This window comes from Cynocephalus volans, chromosome X, assembly GCF_027409185.1.
Source record: "Cynocephalus volans isolate mCynVol1 chromosome X, mCynVol1.pri, whole genome shotgun sequence".
Classification (NCBI taxonomy): domain Eukaryota; kingdom Metazoa; phylum Chordata; class Mammalia; order Dermoptera; family Cynocephalidae; genus Cynocephalus; species Cynocephalus volans.
Window position 1 is genome coordinate 1,977,669 of NC_084478.1, and position 25,893 is coordinate 2,003,561.

Sequence of the window (25,893 nt, forward strand, 5' to 3'; positions counted from 1 at the left end):
ATAATGACAGGAAATGAGAGCGCCTTTCACCTTTCAAAGACAAAAGCAAACAACCCATTTCCAGACTGACCGACCTCGGGATTTAGGATTAGGGATCCCCCACGACTTGCCTGAGCCGATGGAGAAGTTTGCAAGAACTTTAGCACTATTAAGAGCATTTAAATCACTATCTACTGACATTTGAGTTCATTCGAACATTGATTGCTATGTCCTTTTTCCTTGTTTATTTTTGTTGTGTTGCTGGGCTCAATTATTTATTTATATTTGGGGGGCTTTGGTCCATGAACAAGACTATTTGTTCTAAATAAGAGAACTTTCTTCAGCAGATAATTACCCAAGTGCAAGAAAATTGTTGGCATCGCAGATAACCGAAGATAAGATATCAAAACTCTTCCCAGGGAAATGAGCCGTATAGCCTCGGTTCCTGAAAACAGCCGTAAATGTGTCATTCCGAGAATTCTATTTTGTGGCTAACCCCTGCCTAAAATATGCTCTCAACTGAGCAGGCCTTCAAAGACAGAAAGAACCAGCAAGTGAAGAGGATAAAGCATTCCACCAAGAATTTTAAAAAATGGATTAAGTACAGATAAGGCAGTGGGGAGGAAAGCTTGGCTTGAAAAGTATCAGGCGTTTAGAAATAATTGTGTCCTTGGCAGTCATTAGCCATCTGTGCCCACATTGTTAGGATGTGTGCTTATTTGCTTAAAAACTCATCCACACGGCTGTGATTACCCAGTGCAGGGATCACAGAAGAGCCAGACGCAGGCACCGCGTTGAGCTCCTGGTGTCCCGGTGCCGCACTGGGTAACCGAGGTTGTGTGTGCAGGAGTCAGAGGCTCCAGCTGGTGCAGGCTGGTCCGAGGAGAAGCGTGTCTGCAGAGCTGTGGGAGTTTACTCTTCCGTGCCTGGTGCAGAGCAAAGTTTGGCCAAGTCTGGAAGAGATGATCCAAGAGGAAGGGTGTGTGCCCACAGCCTCCACGGAGCAGAAAATCTCCTGCCTTCCTGAGCCAAGCTGTGGGCTGTGGACTCCAGCTGTGTGGGGAATGGGCCCTGCAGGGCAGCAGGACCACCGCTATCAAAAATGCTAATTCTGCCATTTGCAGCCACATGGATGAGCCTGGAGGAAACTATGTTGAGTGAAACAACCCAGGAGCAGAAAGAGAAATATTGCATGTCCTCATTCATAAGTGGGAGCTGAATTCACAAACAAACAATAAGGAGAGGACAGAACTGTGGTTACCAGTGGTGGGAAAAGAGGGGTGGGGGAGGGAGGCTAATGAGAAATTAATGAGAAGTTGGTTAATGCACAAAAGAATGATTACGTATCGTCATGATGATTAAGCTAACTATCCTGATGTGACCATCGCACACTGTACACAACTATTGATAGCCAACTTTGTACCCCACAAATATGTATAATCAATTACCTTTCAATAAAAAATAAATTGGGGAAAAAAATGCTAGTTCAAGGATGACAGACAAATGTCCCCTCCTAGCAGGAAGGACGTCAGCACCCTTCACATCGTGAAGTTGCCGTCCCCCAGGAGTGGACATGTCGGGGGTCTTTGCTGACTGACTTCCAAATCTAAGATTTTATTTTATTTTTTAATTTATTTATTTTTTCCTATATAAAGATGACCGGTAAGGGGATCTCAACCCTTGGTGTTGTCAGCACCACGTTCGCCCAAGTGAGCGAACCGGCCATCCCTATATGGGATCCGAACCCGTGGCCTTGGTGTTATCAGCACCACACTCTCCCGAGTGAGCCATGGGCCAGCCCCCAAATCTAAGATTTTAAACAGCCACAGAGAGCCCAAAACAAACCTCGCCTACCGTCTTGGTTAGGTTTACCACCTAAGCAAGTTTTTGTGAATTATTCTTTAAACCACCTTTTAAAAAAAAATTCATTCAGGGGCTGGACGGTTAGTTTTGTCAGTTAGAGCACAGTGCTATATAACACCAAGGTCAAGGGTTGGGATCCCGGTACCAGCCTCCAAAAAAAATAAGCTAATTAAAAACAATTCATTAGGACTAAAAAAAAAAAAAAAAAAAAAACTCATGACATCGCCTGTGCTCAACCATTTCTACTTGCAAAAAAGGCAATTTCTAATGGCTCATAAGAAACGGAGAGGAAATACACAAATATCAAACATCTATTAAGTGTCAGATATTATGCTGTGTCATTTACAAAAATTGTACAATTTAATCTTCACAAAAAACAATACAAAGTAAGTTATCACCCTCTTTTACAGGTGAGAAAAGTAAACCTTAAAAAGTTGAAGCAACTTGCCTAAGATCATTTAGGGCAGTTTTTTATTTGCATTAAAATATTTGCTCATTTGTTCTCCAGCAGTTTACAGGTCTCTTGTCTATAGGCCCCAAAGCTAATTGCTTTTTAACTGTTATCTAACCTTCCTACATGAAGGTTATTGATGGAATCTTTTGAATGGGAAATGATCCCTAGGTCAGATTCTTAGCCAAACATTGCCCCGACCTGACTGGTTCTCATGCAAACCTCTTCTTAACTACTAGTCTCACTTTTCTTCTGTATAAAATAAAGCTGATAATAATTACCCCAGAATTACTGTGATGACCGAGTGTAGGTAACAGCTCTTCACAGAGCTTTAGATCCTATAAAACTACAAGAGGTTAATCCACTTCTTCATTCAGACTTTCTCTTCTTTTTAAATTTGTTTTGAGAAAATTACAAGACATGGAAAAGAGCAAAGAATAACATAACAAATGCTCAAAATTCCCATCCCCAGAATGAATCCTTAACATTTTGTCATCTTTCGCCTGTAGTATAAAGGATTAAACTATTTTTTTAAAAAATAAGATAAAATAAATAAATAAATAAATTTTAAAAATTTTCATTAGGACTAAAAAAAAAAAGTCACGGAAAAAGAATACACAATGTGTCCATTTCCTATGAGACATCTCTTTTGGCCCAGAAGTGACAGTTCCATGCATTTATGACAGGAATAAGTCTCCAAGTTGAATGTGCAAGGAAATTGTCAGAAAGGCTTTTGAGAATATAGACTCCTGGGCTCCATCCTCAGAGGTTTGGCCACACAGAAGGGGCCTGGGAATTTACACAGGTCACCTGCTCCTGCAAGATGCTGAAGCTGCGGGTCTGGGAGTGGCACTCGGAGATGCGCTGTGTTAGAGACGTGGCCTCCTGCACCACTGCATGTAAGGTATGAGTGTGGGGTGGGTGTATAGGCGGCTGTCTAGATAATCAATCCTTCCTGCCCTAGTGCAGGTCATAAAGAGAATGAAACACCTCCCCTTCCATCCTGGGATTGCACAAATAGCTTGGCTATGGGCTGAGGGGAAGCCCCAGGTGTGGGTTTGCAAGATCAAATGGATCCTGCAATGCTGGCTATTCCTGATGTCTTGGATGTACAACACCGTCCAGCCCTCAGCAGAGGGTGAGAAGAGTGTTTCACAGATGCTAGCATTGAGAATGAGGGGACATTAACGCAGACTGACGAGGCTCAGTTCTCGACATCTTGTATTTCTCTCTTGTGGTTACTATACAATCACTTGCTTCTGGGGTATTCTCAAAACACCATCTCAAATTCAACTGACCAAAGCAGTGACGTGCATTTTTTTTTTTTTTTTAACCGTAAGGCACCACACACAAGCATCGCTCGGAAAAGCACTCAAGAGCATTTGAATGGCCAACAGTTGCATGAAAAGAGGCTCAATTAACATCATTAACTGTGAGGGAAATGCAAATCAAAACCACGGTGAGACACCGCCTCACACCCCATACTATCAAAAAACAGGAAACCTTGACCCAATCATTATACGACATACACAAGTATCAAAACATCGGATTGTGCTCCATGAGACTGTACAGTTACACTGTGTCAATTAAAGTAGACAATTTTTTAAAAAAAAGACAAGAGGTGACAGTTTGGGCTAGGATGTGGAGAAAAGGGATCACATATGAATTGTAGGTGGAAATGTCAATTAGCACAGTCACTATGGAAAACAGTAAGAGGCTCCTCAAAAAACTAAAAATACAACTACCACATGATCCAGCAATCCCACCACTTGATATAAACCCAAAGGAAATAAAATCGGTATATTGCAGAGGTATCTGCACTCCTGTGATTACTGCAGCACTATTCACAGAAGCCAAGAGATGGAACCAACCTGAGTGTCCGTGAACAAATGGATAAAGAAAATCCGTTATCTATGCACAATGGGATACTACCCAGCCATGAAAAAAGGAGGGAATTCTGCCATTTCCAACAACATGGATGAACCTGGAGGACGTTACGTTAAGTGAAATGAGCCAGGCACACAAAGACAAATACCTCATGTCCTCACTCACACATGGAATCTGAAAAAGTTGTACACATAGAACCAGAGAGTACAATGATGGTTACCAGGGGCTCAGAGGGGGAGAAAACTGGGGAGGAATGTGCAAAAGCGTGCAAACTTGCAGTTATTTAGGGTGAATAAGTCTAGAGATCCAATGCACAGAATGAGGATTATAGCTAATAACATTGCATTGTATACCGGATATTTGCTAGGAAAGTTGTTTTTACCACACACATACACTCACACATACATAAGGTAACTATATGAGGTGATGGGTATGTTAATTGGCTTGACTGTAATCATTATTTCACACTGTATATGCATATCAGAACATCACATTGTACACCTCAAATATATACAACAAAATATAATAAATTTAAAAAGAAAACATCTGACATCCAGAAAGACATCAGAGGGATGTGTGTACACCTTACCCAGTTGCAACAGGTAGAGAGCACCACAGGATCTGAAACAGGGTCTAGCTAAAAATCTTAAAGTCAATCATACTCCTGCTTGATTAATTTCAAGTCAAGATCTTCCCAGCAGCAGATGCACCTGCTAGTGTGTGCCCTGGACGTCACCAGTAGATGCACCTGCTAGTGTGTGCCCTGGACGTCACCAGTAGATGCACCTGCTAGTGTGTGCCCTGGACGTCACCAGTGGATGCACCTGCTAGTGTGTGCCCTGGAGGTCAACAGTGGATGCACCTGCTAGTTTGTGCCCTGGTGGTCACCAAGGAATTAAAATGGGTCCTGGCCTGCCTGGAACATACACGTGACAGAGCATACATAGGTGCCAGAGCTGAGCGATGCTATGGTAACATCCCTGCTGATGCTTCCTGCTCTCCAATGGCACCAGAAATTCTCAAAAGGAAAGCACGAGAAGCAGAGACGTCTCTCTCCAATGCCACTCGGCCCACGGCGTTCACGCTCCCTGCTCCCAATCCCACACCACAGGCCTGAAGCTCCACAGTGAATTACTCACACAATCTGTTCCAAAGGGGGAAAAAAAGACATTGGACTATCCACTAGTACCTTTGTCATTCAAGGTTTCTTCTTTTATTTTTCTTACAACTTCTTGGGCTTTGCCATCATTATTTCCAGCTAAAAGTAAAAGAAAAGATACAGTCACTAGCTAGTAAGGCCATCCGGAAACGACTAACTGCGCTCAACTGTTTTCGCAAGAGCCAAAACACAATTCTGAAAAGTGCTCCTTATGGCTCTTCCGTTTGTACGAGTGTTTATTTTAACTGTCAAAGCCACTTCAGCTGATTCAAGCAATCAATTTAAGACATATTTTCTTTCGCCTGAATTGGCAAAAAGTCTAAATGTATCTGACATTTTACTTTTAAATAATGACTGGAGTGCAAAGCACCTGGAGGCATGATTTGCACGTGAAAGCCAAGAATAGCAGAGGCATAAAAATGCACGCAGAACACATCAGAATAGAAATGGAACTTTGCAGGAAACTTTTAGTCTAGGTGCATCCCTCTGTTAACTGACAGACCATTCTATAAACATGATCAAATACATACTGATTGAATACAACATGATCACAAATACTGATACTCAACTCTGTACCCCATAAATATGTATAATCAAAAATAAATAAACTTTTTAGGGGGGAAAAAAAAGGAATCAGGGACTAATCTCCTGATGAATGGGACACATTCTAAAAATCCCATCTGTAAGTTAGCTGTTTGAAACTGTGGAAGCTTTTTTCCATAATAGCGATGCTATATCAAATCTTTGTTAAATCTGGGCAGACCTGAAAAAGAGAAAAAAGAAACACTTGACATTTCGTGAGTACCAACCATGAGCTGGGTACTGTACAGATGTTATCTTATTTAACTGTCCCAAAAACTTCATAAAGAAGGCATTATTTGCATTTTACAGATGTGAAAACCGAATTAAATACTAGGCTTGCCATTAAAAAAAAATTGAAAATTGCTGCCACTTTGCGTTCAGGATTTCTTATTCCTTATTTCTTCTTATTATTTTTTTATTTCTTACTGTAATCAGGTTATTTCTTTTTTTGCTGTTGAGCTGTTTGAGCTCCGTATGTATTCTGGATCTTAGACCCTGGTCAGATGCACAGTTTGCAAACACTTTTCCACGTGCTTTAGGTTGTCTCTTTACTTTGTTGAGAATCACTGTACAATCCATGCATGGATTGAAACAACACACTGTACTCCACAAATATGTACAATTCAAAATAAATTCAAAAAATAAAAGGAAAAAGAAAATCTCCACGTACGTCTGCAGCAACGCTCATCACAAGGATGCCGACTGGCGTTTTTTGCAAAAGTGATGTTAACATTTAACATAAAGACGAGGGAATCTGGGGTTAAAGAAAGTTAACTGGGTTTCTTTAACGTCTTTGAAACTGAAAGTACACTGAAGCGGAAGGCAGGGGTGGATGTTGCTGTGATTGTTGTTTTTCCAAACATCTGTGACCAGAGAGCCTTAATTTTAAGTTGTGCCTGAAGGGACTGCTTGCTGCCTGTCCGAAAAGAGCTCCAGAAATTTGAGCTTCCCCTGCACCGTCACGCATTAACACCTTTCTTCAGGGTGCGCCAAGCCCAAAACTCCCTGTTGGGGTGAATCATGAGAGAGCTCTAATAGAAGGGAGATTAGATCTGGTACCACAAGCATTTAGGCACTGGCGTGAACCTCCTGAGGTGCCTAGAGAGCGGGAAGGTGGTATGAGGACACCAGCTCAGAACACCTGGCAGGTACCAAGGGGTGTGGCCACCCTGCACCTGCACCTCCGCCCAGCTGGCTGGGCTCTTGCTAGTGCAGGACCATCCTGAGGTCCCCACAAAAACATATCTTCCCCTCTTAGGCATTTCTGATTGCCATTTAAACATTTGTTTTAATGTACATGTTCTAATGAACACGCAAGAGGCCCTGCTGTTGGATTTCCTCTCTGTATCATTTTACTCCATATCATGGCCAAGCGCTGCCAAATTAATATATAGAATACCCTTTCTGCAAAAAAAAAAAAAAAAAAAAAAAAAAAAGAAGTGTTTTCAGCAAGGAGTTAAAAAGTATATGAGAATAAAACTAATGAAATCGGAAATTGCTTCAGCTCTAGCCACAGACATGCAAGATAAATATAGCTCATTCTTTGGGGCGGACTAAATTGTCACCTCCTTGAAAGAGTTCAAAGTTGCACCAGGCTGCAAAGGGAATCCGCACTCTGGCTTCCTTAAAGATACAGAACATTATGCTGCAATTTATTTATTTATTTTTTTGTTTTGAGGGTCTTCCCGCACGGCGGAAGCAGAGGCGGGAAAGTAAAGGATAATCTGAAAGCTAGATTCTATCTCTAAATGTTCTAGGCATCAAAGATAGAAAAAAGAAAATTTGCAGTCAGGGTTACTTCTATGTTGGGGCCATCTCCATGTATGAGCTTGATTCTGAAATCCTGTGCACTGTTTAAATACTGGGTAGTCTTCCATGGCTGGGGCTTCCCCTCGCATGGACCATGTCACTATAAAGGGGTGTCACGATGGAAGATGGGAGCAAGTGAGAAACAAGCCCCCCACCTTCACTGAAAAGGCAAAGGTGTCCAGAAAAAGCCAAGGGTTTCAAAAAGCATGGCAAACGGACCATTTGGGAAGACTACCTTGATGGGCAGGTCAGTCTTTACAGTCACACAGTCATGGGGACGTTGGCACCATATTGGCGGTGTGGACAGGCCCAGGGTGGGGGTAGGCATGGGCTAGGGTCTCATGAGAGGTCAGCAGCTGCCTTGTCCTCAGAGCTGAAGAGAGATTCCTTAAGGGTCTGGACATGGGACTTTAGCGTCATGAACCTGCTGCAGGTGATCTTATATTTAGTGGTCAACTACTGAATACTTCACCCTCGTGGGAGCTCACTGGAAAGCGAATGTGTCTGCCCCTTGCTTTATGCATTTTACTTGGGGGTTAAGTTTTAAATGTGCAAATGTAAATGGGTACAGACATTATGGAAAACAGTACGGAGATTCTTCAAACAGTTAAAAATACAGCTACCATATGATCCGGCGATCCCACCATTGGGTATACAGTCATCCCTCCGAATCCATGGCAGATTGGTTGCAGGACCCCTTGCAGATACCAAAATCCTTGGATGCTCAAGTCCCTTATATAAAACGGAGCAGTATATGGCTACAACCTATGTGCCTCCTTCCACGTACTTTATCTCTAGATTACTTACAATACCTAATGCAAGGTAAATGCTACATAAAGTCGTTACACTGCATTTTTAAAATTTGTATTATTTTTAATATTGTTTATTATTCTATTTTTTAAAAAATATTTTTGATATGCAGTTGATTCACACTCTAGATGTGGAACCCACAGACAGGGAGGGCTGAATGTATATCCCAAAGAAAGAAATCAATATGTTGAAGAGATATCTGCACTCCCATATTCAGTGCAGCACTGTTCACAATAGCCAAGCTATGGAATCAACCTAAGTGTCCATCAGTAGATAAATGAAGAAAACGTGGCATATATTCACAATGGAATACTATTCAGCCTTAAAAAAGGAAGAAAATCCTGCCATTTGTGACAAGGTGGATGAACCTGGAGGACCTTATGTTAAGAGAAATAAGCCAGACACAGAAAAACAAATACTGCGTGATCTAACTCATGTGGAATCCAAGAAAGTTGAACTCATAGAAGCAGAGAGTGAACGGTGGTTGCCAGGGGCCGGGCGGGTGGGGTTGGGGAGATGTTGGTCAAAGAACACAATACGTCAGCCAGACAGAAGGAATGAGTTTAAGAGATCTGTTGCACACCACGGTGACTATAGTTAATCACACTGTATTGCATACCTGAAAATCACTGAGGGTAGATATTGAGTGCTATCCCCGCCACCCCCCCAAAAGTGACAAGCACATGAGGGAATTTCTCAAGTAAATTAGCTTGATTGAGACATTCCATGAAGTATACATGTATCAAAACATCACAATGAACACCATAAAAACTACAGTTTTTATATGTCAATTAAGATAAGTAAATGTAGTTTTTAAAAGTTTTAAATGTGCCTCACCTATGACCGAAGAATGATACAACGTTTAAGTGACACAGAGTCCCTTTTAAAGAGCAGTTGCTATTTAGATAACCATACATATACAGGTCACTGTATCAACCCGATTCTGCTGCTTGTAACAAAATACCTGGAACTCGGTACTTTGTAACAAAATGAAATTTATTGCTTACAGTTTCAGAGGCTGGGAAGTCCAAAGTCCATCTGGTGGTGGTGACAGTGACTCAGAGGTCTCATATTGCAAGACGGTGGAAGTAGAGAGAGCAGAGAGAGACAGACAGACTCTCCTCTTCCTTTAAAGCCCTCAGAACTACACCATTTTTAATCCATTATTAATCCATTCACTACAGCATGGTCCTACAATCTAATCACCTCTTCAAAGACCCACCTTTCAATTACCATAATAGGATTTCCCACCCTCAACAGTTACAGTGGGGATTAAGTTTGGGGGGGACATTCAACCCAAGGCAGTCCCTTTCTTGTGGACTGTACCATACTAACAAGATTTTACAGATATGAAATTAAGCAATATAATTTCTACTTATTTAAAACAAAAATTCTTTTTGAAACCCAAACCAGAGTTACCAAACTATGACCCTCAAGCTGAATCTGGCCTGCAGCCTGTTGTTGTTAAAAATATATATATATAAATAAATAAAACTTGTATTGGAACATAGCCATGCCTTCTCTGGGTGAGTCTCACTACAAAAGCAGATACGGTAGCTATGAGACAGACCTTGGCAAATATTTATTATCAGACTTATAAGAGAAAAACTTCACCAAATCTTGGTCTAAACCTTCAATGACATGTCATTAAGCATTATTAAGGTAGAATGACCCTCCACCAAAATAATATTTTGAAACAATAAGAAGTTAACATATTATGAACAGATGGGAAATTGAATAGTTAATGCATTCATAGCAACATTAATGTGACTGAGTTGAACTCAGGTTATAAATCTGAATTTTTTAGCAAGTAATCGATCATTCTTAAATATTAATTACTTTGAGAATAAGAAATTTGAAGTGGAATATATCCATATTTTATTCTGTATTTAATATAAAAATGCATTAAGTGTCCAATGATTTCTTAAATGACCTTGAATCAAACTGTCTCACAAAATGAAAAATTGCCCTTCTCAGGATATATCCAGTTACCCTCAAAGTCACATGTAGGAGGTAAGACTCCATAATAGATTAAATTGCCTTGAAAGGTCAAAATTGTAACCCTCAGTGAAAATTCCATACTGACATCAGAAGCTATTTGTGAAAGACGACACAGGCAGGGTGAGAATGTGTTGCTTACTTTCTTTCTCAAAAAAAGAAAGACCCATTTGGAGCTGACATGTACTGCTCCCGATGCTCAGTGCACATCGTGTAAATGAAGTGATAACACTGAGACTCCAGTCCTCCCATGCTTGTGTGCCAGAAGCTTGCAGACATGTTTCTTTTGCACTGTGCCTACAGTACCTACTCATTACTCAATGGCACCACATCCGGACCTAATGAAACGAAAACTCATCATGGCCTAACCCAACTAGATCTCACCATGATCTAACCCAACCAGACATCATCATGACCTAACCGAACAAGGACTCATTATGACCAAACCCAACTAGACCTCATTATGACCTAACCCAACCAGACCTCATTATGACCTAATCCAACTAGATCTCATCATGACCTAATCCAACTAGACCTCATCATGACCTAACCCAATCAGACCTCATTATGACCTAACCCAACTGGAACTCATTATGACCTAACCCAAATAGAACTCATCATGACCTAATCCACCTAGACCTCATCATGACCTACCCCCAACCAGACCTTATTATGACCTAATCCAACTAGATCTCATCATGACCTAACCCAACCAGACCTCATTATGACCTAACCCAACTAGACCTCATCATGACCTAATCCAACTAGACCTCATCATTACCTACCCCAACCAGACCTTATTATGACCTAATCCAACTAGATCTCATCATGACCTAACCCAACCAGACCTCATTATGACCTAACCCAACTAGACCTCATTATGACATAACCCAACCAGACCTCATTATGACCTAATCCAACTAGATCTCATCATGACCTACCCCAACCAGACCTCATTATGACCTAATCCAACTAGGTCTCATCATGACCTAACCCAACCAGACCTCATTATGACCTAACCCAACCAGACCTCATTATGACCTAATCCAAGTAGATCTCATCATGACCTAACCCAATCAGACCTCATTATGACCTAACTCAACTAGACCTCATTATGACCTAATCTAAGTAGACCTCATCATGACCTAACCCAACTAGACCTCATTATGACTTAATCCAAATAGACCTCATCATGACCTACCCCAAACAGACCTTATTATGACCTAATCCAACTAGATCTCATCATGACCTACCCTAACCAGACCTCATTACGACCTAATCCAACTAGATCTCATCATGACCTAACCCAACCAGACCTCATTATGACCTAACCCAACTAGACCTCATTATGACCTAATCCAACTAGACCTCATTATGATCGAATCCAACTAGACTTCATCATGACCTACCCCAACCAGACCTTATTATGACCTAATCCAACCAGACCTCATTATGACCTAACCCAACTAGACCTCATTATGACCTAATCCAACTAGACCTCATCATGACCTACCCCAACCAGACCTCATTATGACCTAATCCAACTAGATCTCATCATGACCTAACCCAACCAGACCTCATTATGACCTAACCCAACTAGACCTCATTATGACCTAATCCAACTAGATCTCATCATGACCTAACCCAACCAGACCTCATCATGACCTAACCCAACCCGACCTCATTACGACCTAACCCAACTAGACCTCATTATGACCTAATCCAAATAGACCTCATCATGACCTACCCCAAACAGACCTTATTATGACCTAATCCAAGTAGATCTCATCATGACCTACCCCAACCAGACCTCATTATGACCTAATCCAACTAGATCTCATCATGGCCTAACCCAACCTGACCACATTATGACCTAACCCAACTAGACCTCATTATGACTTAATCCAAATAGACCTCCTCATGACCTACCCCAAACAGACCTTATTATGACCTAATCCAACTAGATCTCATCATGACCTACCCCAACCAGACCTCATTATGACCTAATCCAACTAGATCTCATCATGACCTAACCCAACCAGACCTCATTATGACCTAACCCAACTAGACCTCATTATGACCTAATCCAACTAGACCTCATTATGATTGAATCCAACTAGACTTCATCATGACCTCCCCCAACCAGACCTTATTATGACCTAACCCAACCAGACCTCATTATGACCTAACCTAACTAGACCTCATTATGACCTAATCCAAATAGATCTCATCAAGATCTCATCATGACCTAACCCAACCAGACCTCATTATGACCTAACCCAACCCCACCTCATTATGACCTAACCCAACTACACCTCATTATGACCTAATCCAACTAGACCTCATCATGACCTACCCCAACCAGACCTTATTATGACCGAATCCAACTAGATCTCATCATGACCTACCACAACCAGACCTCATTATGACCTAATCCAACTAGATCTCATCATGACCTAACCCAACCAGACCTCATTATGACCTAACCCAACTAGACCTCATTATGACCTAATCCAACTAGACCTCATCATGACCTACCCCAACCAGACCTCATTATGACCTCATCCAACTAGATCTCATCATGACCTAACCCAAGTAGATCTCATCATGATCTAACATAACTATATCTCCTCATGGCCTAACCCAACCAGACCTCATCAGGACCTAACCAAATTAGATCTCTTCATAATTAGACCTCTTCATGACCTAACCCACCAAAATAGATCTCATCATGATATATCCCAACTAGACTTCATAACCTAACCCAACTAAAACTCTTCATCACCTAACTCAACTAGATCTCATCATATACCCAACTAGACTTACTCATGACATAAACCATAACACTGAGGCAAAAAGCACAGAAAAGGGGGCATTTATTTTTATTTCAACAAAGCCCAGACTTACTAAGAATTAAGAAGATGTAGATCATCATACTGGAGGACCACAGGGACAAGGATAACCAGAATTGGATGTCAGGCTCCCCTCTTTTCCTCAGGCTGGAGGGTCCTTCCCTGTCTCAGTCTACCTGGGGCTTTTGGTCATGAGAGTAGAGCCCTCATGAATGTATTTAAGAAAGACCCCAGGGAGCTCCTGTCTCCCTCCACCATGTGAGGACATAATGAGAAGGCACCATCAGTGAGCCAAGAAGCAGGTCCTCACCAGGCACAGAATCTGCCACGCCTTGATCTTGGACTTTCAGCCTCCAGAACTGTGAGCAATAAATGTTATTTCTAAGCCACCCAGTCTATAGTGCTTTGATACAGCAGCCCTAACACATGAAAACAGCAGAATTATGGGCACTGATAAGTTAATACTTTTAGGGAGTTGTCAAAAACTTTTACTATTTTTTCCATCTATTAGTGGTATGGATAAAAGAAAACATGCTGGAGTGGGACATAGGCAAATTTCTGAAGAAAAGAACCATTAGATGGTAGGAGAAAAGCATTGAAATAGAGTAAAAAAAGTGTTCAACTGCTCCCAAAGCCTGACAAACGCACACTATTCAACAGACCCTGTCACCTGTGAGAGAAAGATGGTTATATGAGGAAGGACATTGACTGGGAAAAATTTATTATTTGAAAAGAATGTGAAACATGGGGAAAGCCATGAAATAAAATCATTTGAATTTTTGCATCCGTGTTTTGCAAAAGCAAAGTAGGATGTAACTTAACAAGCATGAGTCTGATGTGTTTACTGAACTGAGTGAACGGCTGGTCCACCCCCATGAACCAAACCTTTCCAAAAATACAGAAGGCCTCATTGGCTGAAAGTGGGGTTCCCTATCTGGGTCCAAATGCCTGGGGGTTTCTGTGTGGAACTCAAGAGATCTGTGCGTTTTGATGGAAATGAATGGGCATCATTATTGTGACTGACCTCCCAGTGAAGATTAGCATTTCGTTCTGTTGTGAATGAAGACAGAAAAGAGGCGTGAAAAAAAAAAAAAGCGTGTGAAAGACGTGTGGGCAGCATCTGTGATGTGTGCATGAACACAGACCACCACAGATATTTTCATACCACGATTCAGTTGTTAAAGACAACATGAAGTCAAGTTTATGGTCATTCCAGCTCAGAACCACAGCAGTTACGGAACTCACTAGCAGGTCATGTTATTTATTCTATAGAAATGTAATGCACAGGATTATGTGGCAAGTTTGGGTTTTTTTCTTATACATTTCTATATCTGCACGGCAATGTAATTGGCATGTACTGCTGTGGGCTTTAGGCTGCACATGCAGGTGTCACCAGATGCCATATGTCCGAGGCTCAGAAAAGGTGAGAACCAGCCCCAAACATCGTATGAGAGAGAGAGAGAGAGAGAGAGAAAGATCTGTAATGGGTATGGTTTTAGAAAATGAAAGCAATCCTGCACACCTAAAACCAGACCTACAGTATGATTTTCATAAAAATCGACACTATATAAGGTATTAAATGCAGATGATGTCAATTGTGAGCATAGACATTCAGGTCTTTATTTTTCAAAGCTCATCTCCTGGGAATATTGACAACTGACAATAGCAGAATGGGTTAATTTGAACTGTCCCTACTTTCCCAGTTCAAGGAAGATCCTTCACAAGGGAAGAGCAGTCAAAGATCAAGATAAGCTGTTAGAGAGATTTTCGAAAAGAAGAGCAGAAATCAAATGTTTACAGGGCATGGCTGAAAGAGATAATGCTCTAAAAACTTTTTCAGGTTCTTTTATGGGATTAATTGTGTTTCCTCGATATTCATGTGTTTGAGTCATAATCCAGAACTCTGCACCTCAGCATGTAACTGTATTTGGAGAGAGGGTCTTTCAAGAGGTGATTAAGGTAAAATGAGGTCACTAGGGTGGGTCCTAATCCAACAGGCCTGCTGTCCTTATAAGAAGAGAACAGGACACAGACAGACAGAGAGATGACCATGTGAGGACCCAGGGAGAAGTCAGTGTCTGCAAGCCAAGGAGAGAGGTCTCAGGAGAGACCAGCTCTGCCACACCTTGATCTCAGACTTACAACTACATCTCAATCTCGAAATTCCAGCCTCAGGACCGTAAGAGATAAACGTCTGTTGTTTAAGCCACCCAGTCTACCTGGGGTACCTTGTTATGGCAGCCCCGGGACACTAATAAAGACATACTATTGTTTTTTCCAGTAAACCACGTGGGAAAAATACATGATCAAAAATGAAGCAAAACATATTATACAACATACATATGTATCAAAACATCAGACTGTATCCCATAAGCATGCACAGTTGCAATGTGGCAATTGAAAGAAAAGAAAGAAATGTGTAGTGATATTCACAAAACACATACATTAATGTCCAAAAAGAGCAAAGCAATTCCCCACCCTTTTCAGTTTTTGAATATTGCCCTTTATGGGTTTTCTGTATCTGACTGTGCGGTCTGTACGGAAATCAACATTTACACATGTATGTACATAGACCACTAAGTATCTCACATTAGGTATGAAGTACAGCCAGCGACAAACGTCCTCACCTACGATGACATGCATGCCAAGTCTCGCCAGCTGCCTGGCCGTGGAATATCCAATCCCATCCGTCCCTCCCGTCACGATGGCCACACGGTCGGGTTGTGGGGGGAAAACTGAAAAAGGGGAAAGAAAATCGAGGTAAGTTTTAGAAGCAGAGTCCCCTTTTGTAAGAATGAAGTCTCAAGAGACGCATAACGCCGAATAGAGCTCTGGTCCCATGATCGGTGTTTTTGCTCCTCTTGGATTCCCACAGGCTCAGGCTGCAGGGAAACAATATGGGGGATCAGCCCTGAGTAAGGACAGGGATCAGCTCTGAGTAAGGACAGGGATCAGCCCTGAGTAAGGACAGGGATCAGCCCTGAGTAAGCCCTCGCTCATCCCCCGCCAAGCCTTGGCAGGCTCTGGGATATGCCGCCAGGACGATTTGCAGGAGCTCTGCACAGTGTCTGCCCTCGACAGCAGCACAGCAGAACCCTGGCAGGGCCCCACCCTCGGCGAGGACCTCAGCAGGGACACGTTGGCAGGACTGCGTTTGAAAATGTACGTTTTATGATGATCCGAGTAGGGCGAGGCCGACAGATCAGGGGACGATGGCATTGAAAAGACAGTGTGTTGCTCACAGTGGCCCAGAGGAGGGGCCCATTGCACCTCGCCGAGCCACGCAGGTGAGCACCAGGGCCAGGCAGGGGGAGGGAGGGACACGTGGACAAGAGCCTTTATTTGGATTCTTCAGGAAGAAACAGGTGAGGCATGATGACAGGTCTAGGACATACAAAGGGGCTGACCCTCATAGTCCGGTCCCCGCCTGGGGTGATGACAGTGAGGGGGAGAGTGGCTGGAGTGTGACAGCCCCGCAGAGGAGGTGGATGGGGTGTGGGTCCTGGCTTGGTTGGTTTGCACATGAAAGGTGGGCTGCCGGGCACGTTTTTTTACTATCACTAAGAACTGGGTAGCTCTAGTGGGGCCATCCCTCCAGGGTCCGCAAGGCCCCAGAGGTCAGAGCGTCACACACAAACAGTAAGAGACACGGCTGACATAGTCTGCTTTACAGCTGCTGATTTCACAGGTGCAGAGAGCATCTCACTTGAATTTCTGATTGAAATACGTTATCCACATGATATTTGTCATTTCTTTTTCTTTCTTTCTTTTGTCCTTCCTTTCCCCTTCCTTCTATTTTTCCTTCCCCTCCTTCCTCCCCTCTTTCAGTAAGTGTTGAGTCCAAACTCTGTGCCTGGCACGTAAAGAAATGGATTTGCACAACACAGACCATGCCCCTGCCTTAATAAGCTTTCATTGTCCTGGGTGAGATACCATCCACCCTAAGCACATGGACACGTCTGGCAATAGTCCAGAATCTTCCTGATTTCATATTTTCTAGTTGTGAGTGGACTGCAAAGAAAACACAGAGCCTGGGAAGGGGAGCAGAAGTTGATGTGGGTGTTCTGGCAGGAGTGCTGAAAACAACCCCCTAAGCAGGTGGCTTCTGAGCCAATGCTCTGAGGGTGAGGACAAAGTCTCAGCAAGCCTGGCATATTCCAGAAAGGGCAAGGAGGCAGAGCAGGTGCAGAAAAGGAGGAGAGGACGGGAGGGGGAACAGGGTCATTCTGCGCAGAACGTGAGCTTCTCTCTGGGCAATGGGGAGTGTCTGCAGGGCTCTGAGCTGAGCGCTGCGTGAGATGTGTGTGTGAGCAGGGAATATGAGTGCAGAGCCCACTCTGTGTGGGGGAACACAGAGCCAGGCAGGGTGCCAGGGGTCTCCTGCAGTAGTCCCAGAGGTTGACTCAGATCAGCACAGATGTGAGCTGGCTGGGTTCAGAATGCATCTCACAGAGACAGACACCAGGGATGGGGGTTAGTAGTCTGGAGTGGAAAATCAAAACAAAACTCAATGAAAGGACAGACACAGGGACCCGAAGCAAGAGTAACTCCTCGGACTGGGGGCTGAGCTACTGCAAGAATGGAATTTCCATGAATCCATCTGAGAAAGACTGAGGGAGAAGCGGGTTTGGGGAACAGGCAGTCAAAGTCTTTTTCTGTGAAAATACATATAAAATATATAATATATACGCATGTGTATAAGCTTACATATGTGTGTGTCTGTATATATAATATACATGTACTGTATGACCTTAACTTTTGGCCTGGAGATGAGTGATCTTTCATCTATTGGGAATGTTCTTTACTAAATATGTAGCCCATGATACTTTTGCATATGGTCTTTGCTATGGTCTGAATATTTGTGTCTCTCCCCAAATTCATATATTGAAAGTTAATCACCAAGGTAATGGTTAGCAGTTGGGGCCTTTGGGAGGTAATTTGTCTATATAAATTTTTATTTGTCAGCCTACCATTTCATTTCCAGTATCGTGCTAAACTTTTTTCTTGGTGTGTAACATTTTTCTTTTAATTTCTTGACACACAAACACAAATCAACCAAAAAGTACGTTCACCTGGAAAAATCGACTCCAAAATGCAAAACAGCTTTTAAATGAGCTTACATTTCCTGGTATATTCTTCCAAACCTCAAGGCAGAAGAGTTGAACCCCTAAAATCCCATAATCTGACCCAACCTAAGTGACCTGAAAATACTATCTGTAGTATTTGTAGGAGTATGACATTCTCACTTTATTATTTTTTAAATTGGAATACAGTCATGTGCCTTGTAACAACATTTCAGTCAACGGTGGACTGCATATATGGCAATGTTTAAACAGGACTACAATGGCTATACCATATAGCCTAGGAGTGTGGTAGGCTATATGACATAGGTTTGTGTAAGGGCACTCTATAATGTTCATACAACAAAGAAATCACTTAACAGTCCATTCCTCAGAATGTATCCCTATTGTTAAGTGGCACAACTACATGTTTTAAAAATCCTAATCACACACACACATAGACATACATACACACACATATATATACATGTATGTGTATGTATATATTCCTTAGTCCCAAAGCCAGCTTTCTGTTCAATAGGGCATACTAAAATATTTCAACTAAAGTTGGAAATGCAGCAAGAATCTATTCTGCTCTTTCCATTGGTATTTAACATTGTATTGGAGATATGATCCAAGTAACTATGAGAAGCACAAGAATCCCAGAGGAAGAGTCAAAATATCTCTAATTGTAGATGATACGAGAGTATACCAGGAAAACCCAACAACACTGACATTCGACAAATAAATAAGAGAATTGAGTGAAGTACCAGGATAGAAAACTAACAGGCACCACTCAATACCTTCTATAAACACAAAAACAACAGGCAATACAAGGATGTGTTGGGAGTGACGATCCCTTTATGATATATAATAGCAATGACAACATCAAAACTAAAATGAAATGCTTGGTGGTTAAGAAATGTGCAAAACCTATGGCAGAAAAGCCCTAACCTTCTTGTTAAAGACACAAAAGTAGACCTGAAGCAATGGGAAGATGCCCTTTGCTCTTGGTTAGAATGACACATCACCATGGGGTACCCTGGAGATGCTTCTTTTTTTTTTTTTTTTTTTTTGTCGTTTTTTCGTGACCGGCACTCAGCTAGTGAGTGCACCGGTCAGTCTTATATAGGATCCGAACCCGCGGCGGGAGCGTCGCCGCACTGCCAGCGCAGCACTCTACCAAGTGCGCCACGGGCTCGGCCCTGGAGATGCTTCTGATCTTTCCTCAAGACCAGCAGCTGCAGGTGGCAACCATCAGGTGACATCAGGCAGCAGGTGCACCTGCAGTTTCCCAGCATGCTCTGCTGACATCATGCTTTCTCTGGGCTTTCCCAGCCAATGACTGAGCGGGACTGGGGTACCGGCTGGACATTCCTTCTACCCAAATCTTCTCCCCTTCTTTTTTCACAGGTGTGAGACGTACATCGCAATTTGAAAGCCATTCCCCACTTCCTCTGCCCCAACCTCCTCTTTGATACTTTGTAGAAATTTCTCCCAATAATCTTTAGAATATCAATCCCCTCTTGGAGAATGCATCTCAAAGGACCCGAACTGATACCAGCCTAAAGGTGTCAGAATCACCCAGGAGGATTGTGGAGTATGCATAAAGCAAATGTACTTCACAGGACCTGGTTTTCCAAAGCCCTGCAGTTTTAAATATAGACCTTGCAAAGGACAGGAAATTTTCCCCAGGCTATTGATTCTCTGTTGTAAGATAAAGAATTGTAACACAGCAAGGTTGCTGGTTCAAAGACAGACAGGTTACTGATTGATATGTAAAGAAACTGGGGAATTGCTGTAAGAAGAGAATGTTTGCTAAGATCAAGCTTTTGTTAGTGGATTGACTTAATTGCCTTATAGAATGTCACCTTGCTTCTCTTACTGAATGTTACCAGCTTCTATTAACTGGTAACAGTTTAAACTTGTTAAACTGTACTTAGAAAAAAACCACACCTATGTTCTCTTCCTGTAACTTCCTGGTCTGGAGAATAAATGCAGGAAGAGAACCCCAATTTGTAGTTAATTTCCCAAATGCAAGGAATGCCTCGTTCTTGAGGGTTCTGGGAGATTAACCCCTTTTGGGGGCTTCTCACTGCTCAGAAGAGATGGGCTTTGAGTAATCTTTGGTGGCTCCGTCACCCAGGGGAAAAGGGGTGACAAATTTGTGGGAGGCAAAGCAACAGTGGATAGGCATATTTGATGGGATCCAACAAAAATACTTCAGAAAGTTTTTTTTCTGGACTTGGACAAATGGATTCTAAGGTTCATTAGAAAAATACAAATGTGATGTCGGACAAGACGATTCTGATAAATGCAAGGAGTAAGGACAGACTGGCCCCACCTGATATCAAAACATTTTAGAAAGCTTCAATAATTTAAAAGGAGGTAGCATATGTGTGAATGGATTCTGTCCAAGAGAAGGAACTCCAGAAATAGGCGGACTCCATGTGGAAATTTAGCATATAAAAAAGGTGGTAAAGACAGACATTTTAATAAATGGTGTTGGGACACCTGAATAGACATTAGGAAAGAGATAAAATTAGATCTGTACCTCACAGTATGCATCAGGATAAACTCCAAGGCAGAGAAAAAAAGTTAAACCATGAAAACAAAGCCGTCCTAAGTATAAGTTAGCATTGAGAAGAATAAAGTTCACTACTGAAAAAACGTTTACTTGGTAAAAGGCAAAACAAACCAAAACACTGCTTAAGCAAAGTCAAAACACAAAGGATGAACGGAGAGAATGTTTGCCACTTCCATCAGAAATAAAGGGCAACTTTCCCAATCTGTAAAGAGTTCTTAAAAATTGAGACGTAAGAAAAGGGTAGAAATAGTAGTTTATATAAACATAGAAAGATACTAAAATAACCTTCAGACACATCCTTTCAGCTTTACAGCCAATAAGAGACATGCTGGTTAAAACCCTATGAGAGACCATTCCTCACCTATCACATTGACAAAAGTACTGACATCAAACTTCTCTAACGAGGCTGTGGAGGAGACTAGCCCCTCACACACACCAGGAGCGGGGGTGAAAAATGGCAAAACCCCCATGACAGGAGACTGGGCAATACCTAGTGCAATTAGATAATATATTATTCCGTGATGCATAGACATCACCGCCAAGAATCTTCGCTGAAGATACAAGGTGGATTGCCAGTGTGAACCCAAGGTTGGTCACTGAGGCACCCTCAGCAGAACGCTGGGAAATCTGTGCCACATCCATGACATGGCACAGGGCACCATCAGTCTCCAAGTGGCTCAGCGTGGTCCATGCTCATGTGAGAAATTTCACTTCCCAGCCAGGAGCCTGGTTTGATCCACTTGTTAGAAAATCCTTTGAATAAGTGAAGACTACAAGTTTTTCTTCACATGGTAACCACTACCGCACCAGACGTTCTTGTTAATAACATGAAGAAATAACCACAAGGAAAATCCCCAGTGGGGATGCCGAAACATGAGTACCTCCCCAAGGTCCATGAGGAGCCTCCCGCACCGAGGGCACTTTCAGTGTTTCTTTTCCAGTGTCCATCAGAAAGATGGCACAAGGATGAAACACCAGCAGTGGGATCCCAAAGCAAAGATGCCTTCAGGCTATCCCACGAAGTTCCCACACATTCAAGCTTGATTCCACGAGAAGGAATGTCTACTGTCATTTCGGTTTAGTTTCTGGGAAGACGCTCGGCATTAATAAAAAGTCTATTCCCTTCTAGTTCGTTTAGGCTCTGGAGGCTTCTACAAAAGCATTCCACAATGGCATTGCAGGAAGGAGCGTTAGATGTAATTCCACCTTCTTTTTGTAGATAAGAGATATGGAAGACTCAATGTCCATGAGATATGAGGGGAGAAAGGGTCCCCAATATAGTGACCAAGATGCTCACTTGCCATGGGCCTTGCTGCACCTGCAAATGATCCTTACACTTCTCTCCCTTTTAGCATCTGCTGTCCTTGACTAAAATGTGGAAAAGCACGCCCTGAACACACCCAAAGCGCTGCACAAAGCCATGAGTCACTTCAGGGCAGCGCTGCCCACGTCTGTCTTTAAGTCAGTGAAACATTTACAGCTCTGAGTGTTAAACACAAAAAGCAAACAACCACTGCCACGTGTTCATAAGCACAGTCGGTCCTAACCTTTCATCTCAAAACTGGATTAAGGGGCAGAGCTCAGCAGTTAAAACAGAATAGATGAGAACGGAGGTCCCCAGATTTTCTTGTTTCACATCACCCATGCTGCCCAGAAAATGTTTTCACAGCACAGCTAAGCAAAAAAATTAATAATACACTAAAAATTAAAAATTAAAGAGAAAAAGGGCTGGCCTTTTTTTTTTAAAAAAAAGCTAAAAGTTCAGCTAGTTATAGTGTGGTACTGATAACAAGGTCCAGGGTTCCATCCCTGGACAAGCCAGCCACCAAAAAACTAAAAATAAAGAAATAAATGAATAAAATAAAATAAATAATTAGAAATATATGTATATAATAAAATTAATACATAAATATACGAGGTACTTCAAAAAGTTGATGGAAAGATTTGTATTATCTTATAATGCTATTTTTCCATGAACTTTTTGAAGTACCCTCATATGGTATTAATGCTTATATTTAATATTTGTAAATACTAAATAGTCTATGTTTTTTACATAGACTATTTTATATATATATAATAGTTTATACACACACACATCTATTATAGTTCCATACTTTAAGTAGTTAGATCCAAACAACAGCTGATTAAGTTTTTATGTCAAAGTCACCTAGTCCCTGTTGGACATATACAAATTTGCACCACTTAGATTCAGATAGAACATTTCCATCCTCAATAAATTTAGTTCCAAATGGTTTTCCTGTAGTATTTACTTTTTGTCCTGGCACCCACCAAAAAGTCAGCTTTGCAAAGGTAACAGAGTGCTCAAAAAGGCTATAGCAATTGTTACGGATTGACTGTCCTCCCCAAACTCACTGAAGTTTGGTATTTGAAAGGTAGGGCCATTGAGAGGTGATTAGAGTGTGAGGACTGTGCCTTTGTGAATGGATCAATCCATTCACGGAGTCATGGGCGTGGTTCTGATGGCTTTATAAAGAGGGCAAGCGGCCAGGTTAGCTCTCTCTTGCTCAGCAACAGAAACAGACTAATACAGCAAACTCATATTGGAACTGTGAGCTCCCTTAACCAGGTGCTTGCATGGTGTCTGACAGCCGTGATTCCCTCAAAAGTTTAAATTACTCCGGGGTGCCCTGGCACAGTTTTGTAAGCTACACAACCAGAAGGTGACCACAGCTTTGTGCTGGCAGCAGGGAAGGTCCTGTACGTCTCACAGTGGTTAGCAGTGCAGGTCCTGCAGCCCAGAGACACTGCTTCACATAATCATGTTCCTACCATTTAACACGTGTGTAAGAAAATAAAGACGTCCACCTCGTGCCATTACTTGAAGAAATAAATAAGGTAATGTGGAAAAATCACACAGGTCAGCGACTGGCATAAACTCAGCCTTGCATAAAGATATCCCTGGTGTCACTAATTCAGATGCACCTGCCTCCAGGACTTTTACAACATTACTTCTCTCTTGTCTTTCTTTCCACCCACCTGTCAAGTCGATAAGAGCCACATCCCACTGTACCCATCCCCTGATACAGTCTGTGTGCTGCTAGAGACATCTGAATCCTACAGTGCACTGAAACAGTGGGGACAAAACAAATCAAAACCACCTCAACTCTGGCGAGAGATTCAAACCACCCTCCCCCGGCGTGTGTGCGCGCGTGCGCACACACACACACACACACACACAGACACACACACACACACACACACACAGACAGACAGACAGACACACACACACACACACACACACAGACACACAGACACACACACACACAGACACACAGACACACACACACACACACACACAAATGGCCCAGAAAAAAAAAAAAGAGAAACATCTGTTTTTGAAGATAAATACAAACTATCTTGGTTTCTCCTGTTCTACCCACAGAATCCAGCATTCAATCAAAAACAAAAAGAAACAAAGAAAGGAAACAGTAAATATGAAGGTAGGCCAACAGAAATATTCAATCTAAAATAAAGAGAAATAAAAGTAAAAAAAAAAGCTTCCACTTCCAAGAGTTGTGAGCAATAGCTAATAATCTAATATACACATAATTGCAATGCCAGAAGAAGAGACAGGGAATATTTCAGAGATGACAGCTGAAAATTTTGCAGGAAGACAGACGGCACCAAAATAATGTTGTTGGTTTTAATCTTTCTTTTCCTTCTTTGCGTCTTTGTGTATTTTTGCAACCTCAGTGAATATACGTTATCTTCCTTTCACAATTCGTTATTTCCTCAGTCAGCAAAGCCTTCCAAACGCACATTTAATTTGCGTAAACAAGGAAAACATTTCATATTAATTTGGCAAGAAAGTTATGCATCATGCAGTAACAGCTGACAATTAACAATCATGGAACTTTGAAAAGGCAATCATTTTTGTTATTTAACATCATATCAACGTCACCTACTGGTACTTTCACTACACCTAAGGAAAAAAACAACTGTCTTTATCACCGTATAACTGAATAATATTCTAAGAGAGTTCACGGATCTGTGGACACAGCTGATTTAACTTGGGACCAGTAAGTACACTTTAGCTTCTTGCATTTCACACGGACGCAGGAGATCCCTGTGCTGCTGAAAAGTTCCTCTGTACAACAGGAAAGCTGTGTGCATTCAAGAGTGTGTCTCAAACACGGAGGTCCAATAACACGCCTTTCTGCTCGTTATGTTATAAAAGCAGACTTCATCTATGCTGCCCTGGAAGCACCGGTCTCCACGCATGGCTCTGTGGCCATCCAACACGGCTCCCGCACAAAGCCAGTCCTGACTGAGCATGGGGACGTTGTTGTGGTCTGCCTGTATGTTGTTGCCTGGCCTGACGCCAAGCACAAGGCCGGTGCTCAATACGTGCTCATCGACTGAACGAATGAGCTCATCAACTGGCCGATGAATCAATCAGAGATGGAAGACTGCTGCTCCCTACCCGGAGAGTCAATAGATACGCACCAGTCCTGACATCTGCACAGCTCAGGCTGCCGTGGCAAAGCACACCTACCGAGTGGCTTAAACAGTAGACGTTTATCTCTCCCAGTTCTGGATGGCAGGTGTCCAAGATCAAGGCGTGGCAGGGCTGGTTTCTGCTCAGGTCTGTCCTTGGCTTCTCCCTGTGTCTTCTCCCTGTGTCCTCACGTGAGCATCCCTCTGTGTGTGTCTGTGTCCTAATCTACTCTTCTTATCAGGACCCCCATCCTTTGGGATCAGGGCCCACTCTAGTGATTTCATTTTACCTAGATCGTCTATAATGGCACGATTTCCAAATGAGGTCACATTCACAGGTTCTGGGGGGTGAGTCCAACACATATGTTGGAGGGACACAATTCAAAACCTAATGCCTA

The 25,893-nt window shown here is 42.3% G+C and overlaps 1 protein-coding gene across 6 annotated transcripts in view; it reads right to left on the reverse strand.

Moving 5' to 3' along the window:
- DHRSX (dehydrogenase/reductase X-linked) overlaps positions 1-25,893 on the reverse strand; it is a 284,280-nt gene that overhangs the window by 232,225 nt on the left and 26,162 nt on the right. For all 6 annotated transcript variants that reach the window (XR_010022421.1, XR_010022420.1, XR_010022422.1 and 3 more), the window contains exons 2-3: positions 16,018-16,125; positions 5,370-5,438 (exon numbers count right to left, since the gene is read on the reverse strand). Coding sequence is in view for 1 of the 6 variants with exons in the window: in XM_063084345.1 (XP_062940415.1) it covers positions 5,370-5,438; positions 16,018-16,125 (177 nt within the window). In the remaining 5 variants the exon portion in view is untranslated. The remainder of the gene's footprint in view (positions 1-5,369; positions 5,439-16,017; positions 16,126-25,893) is intronic.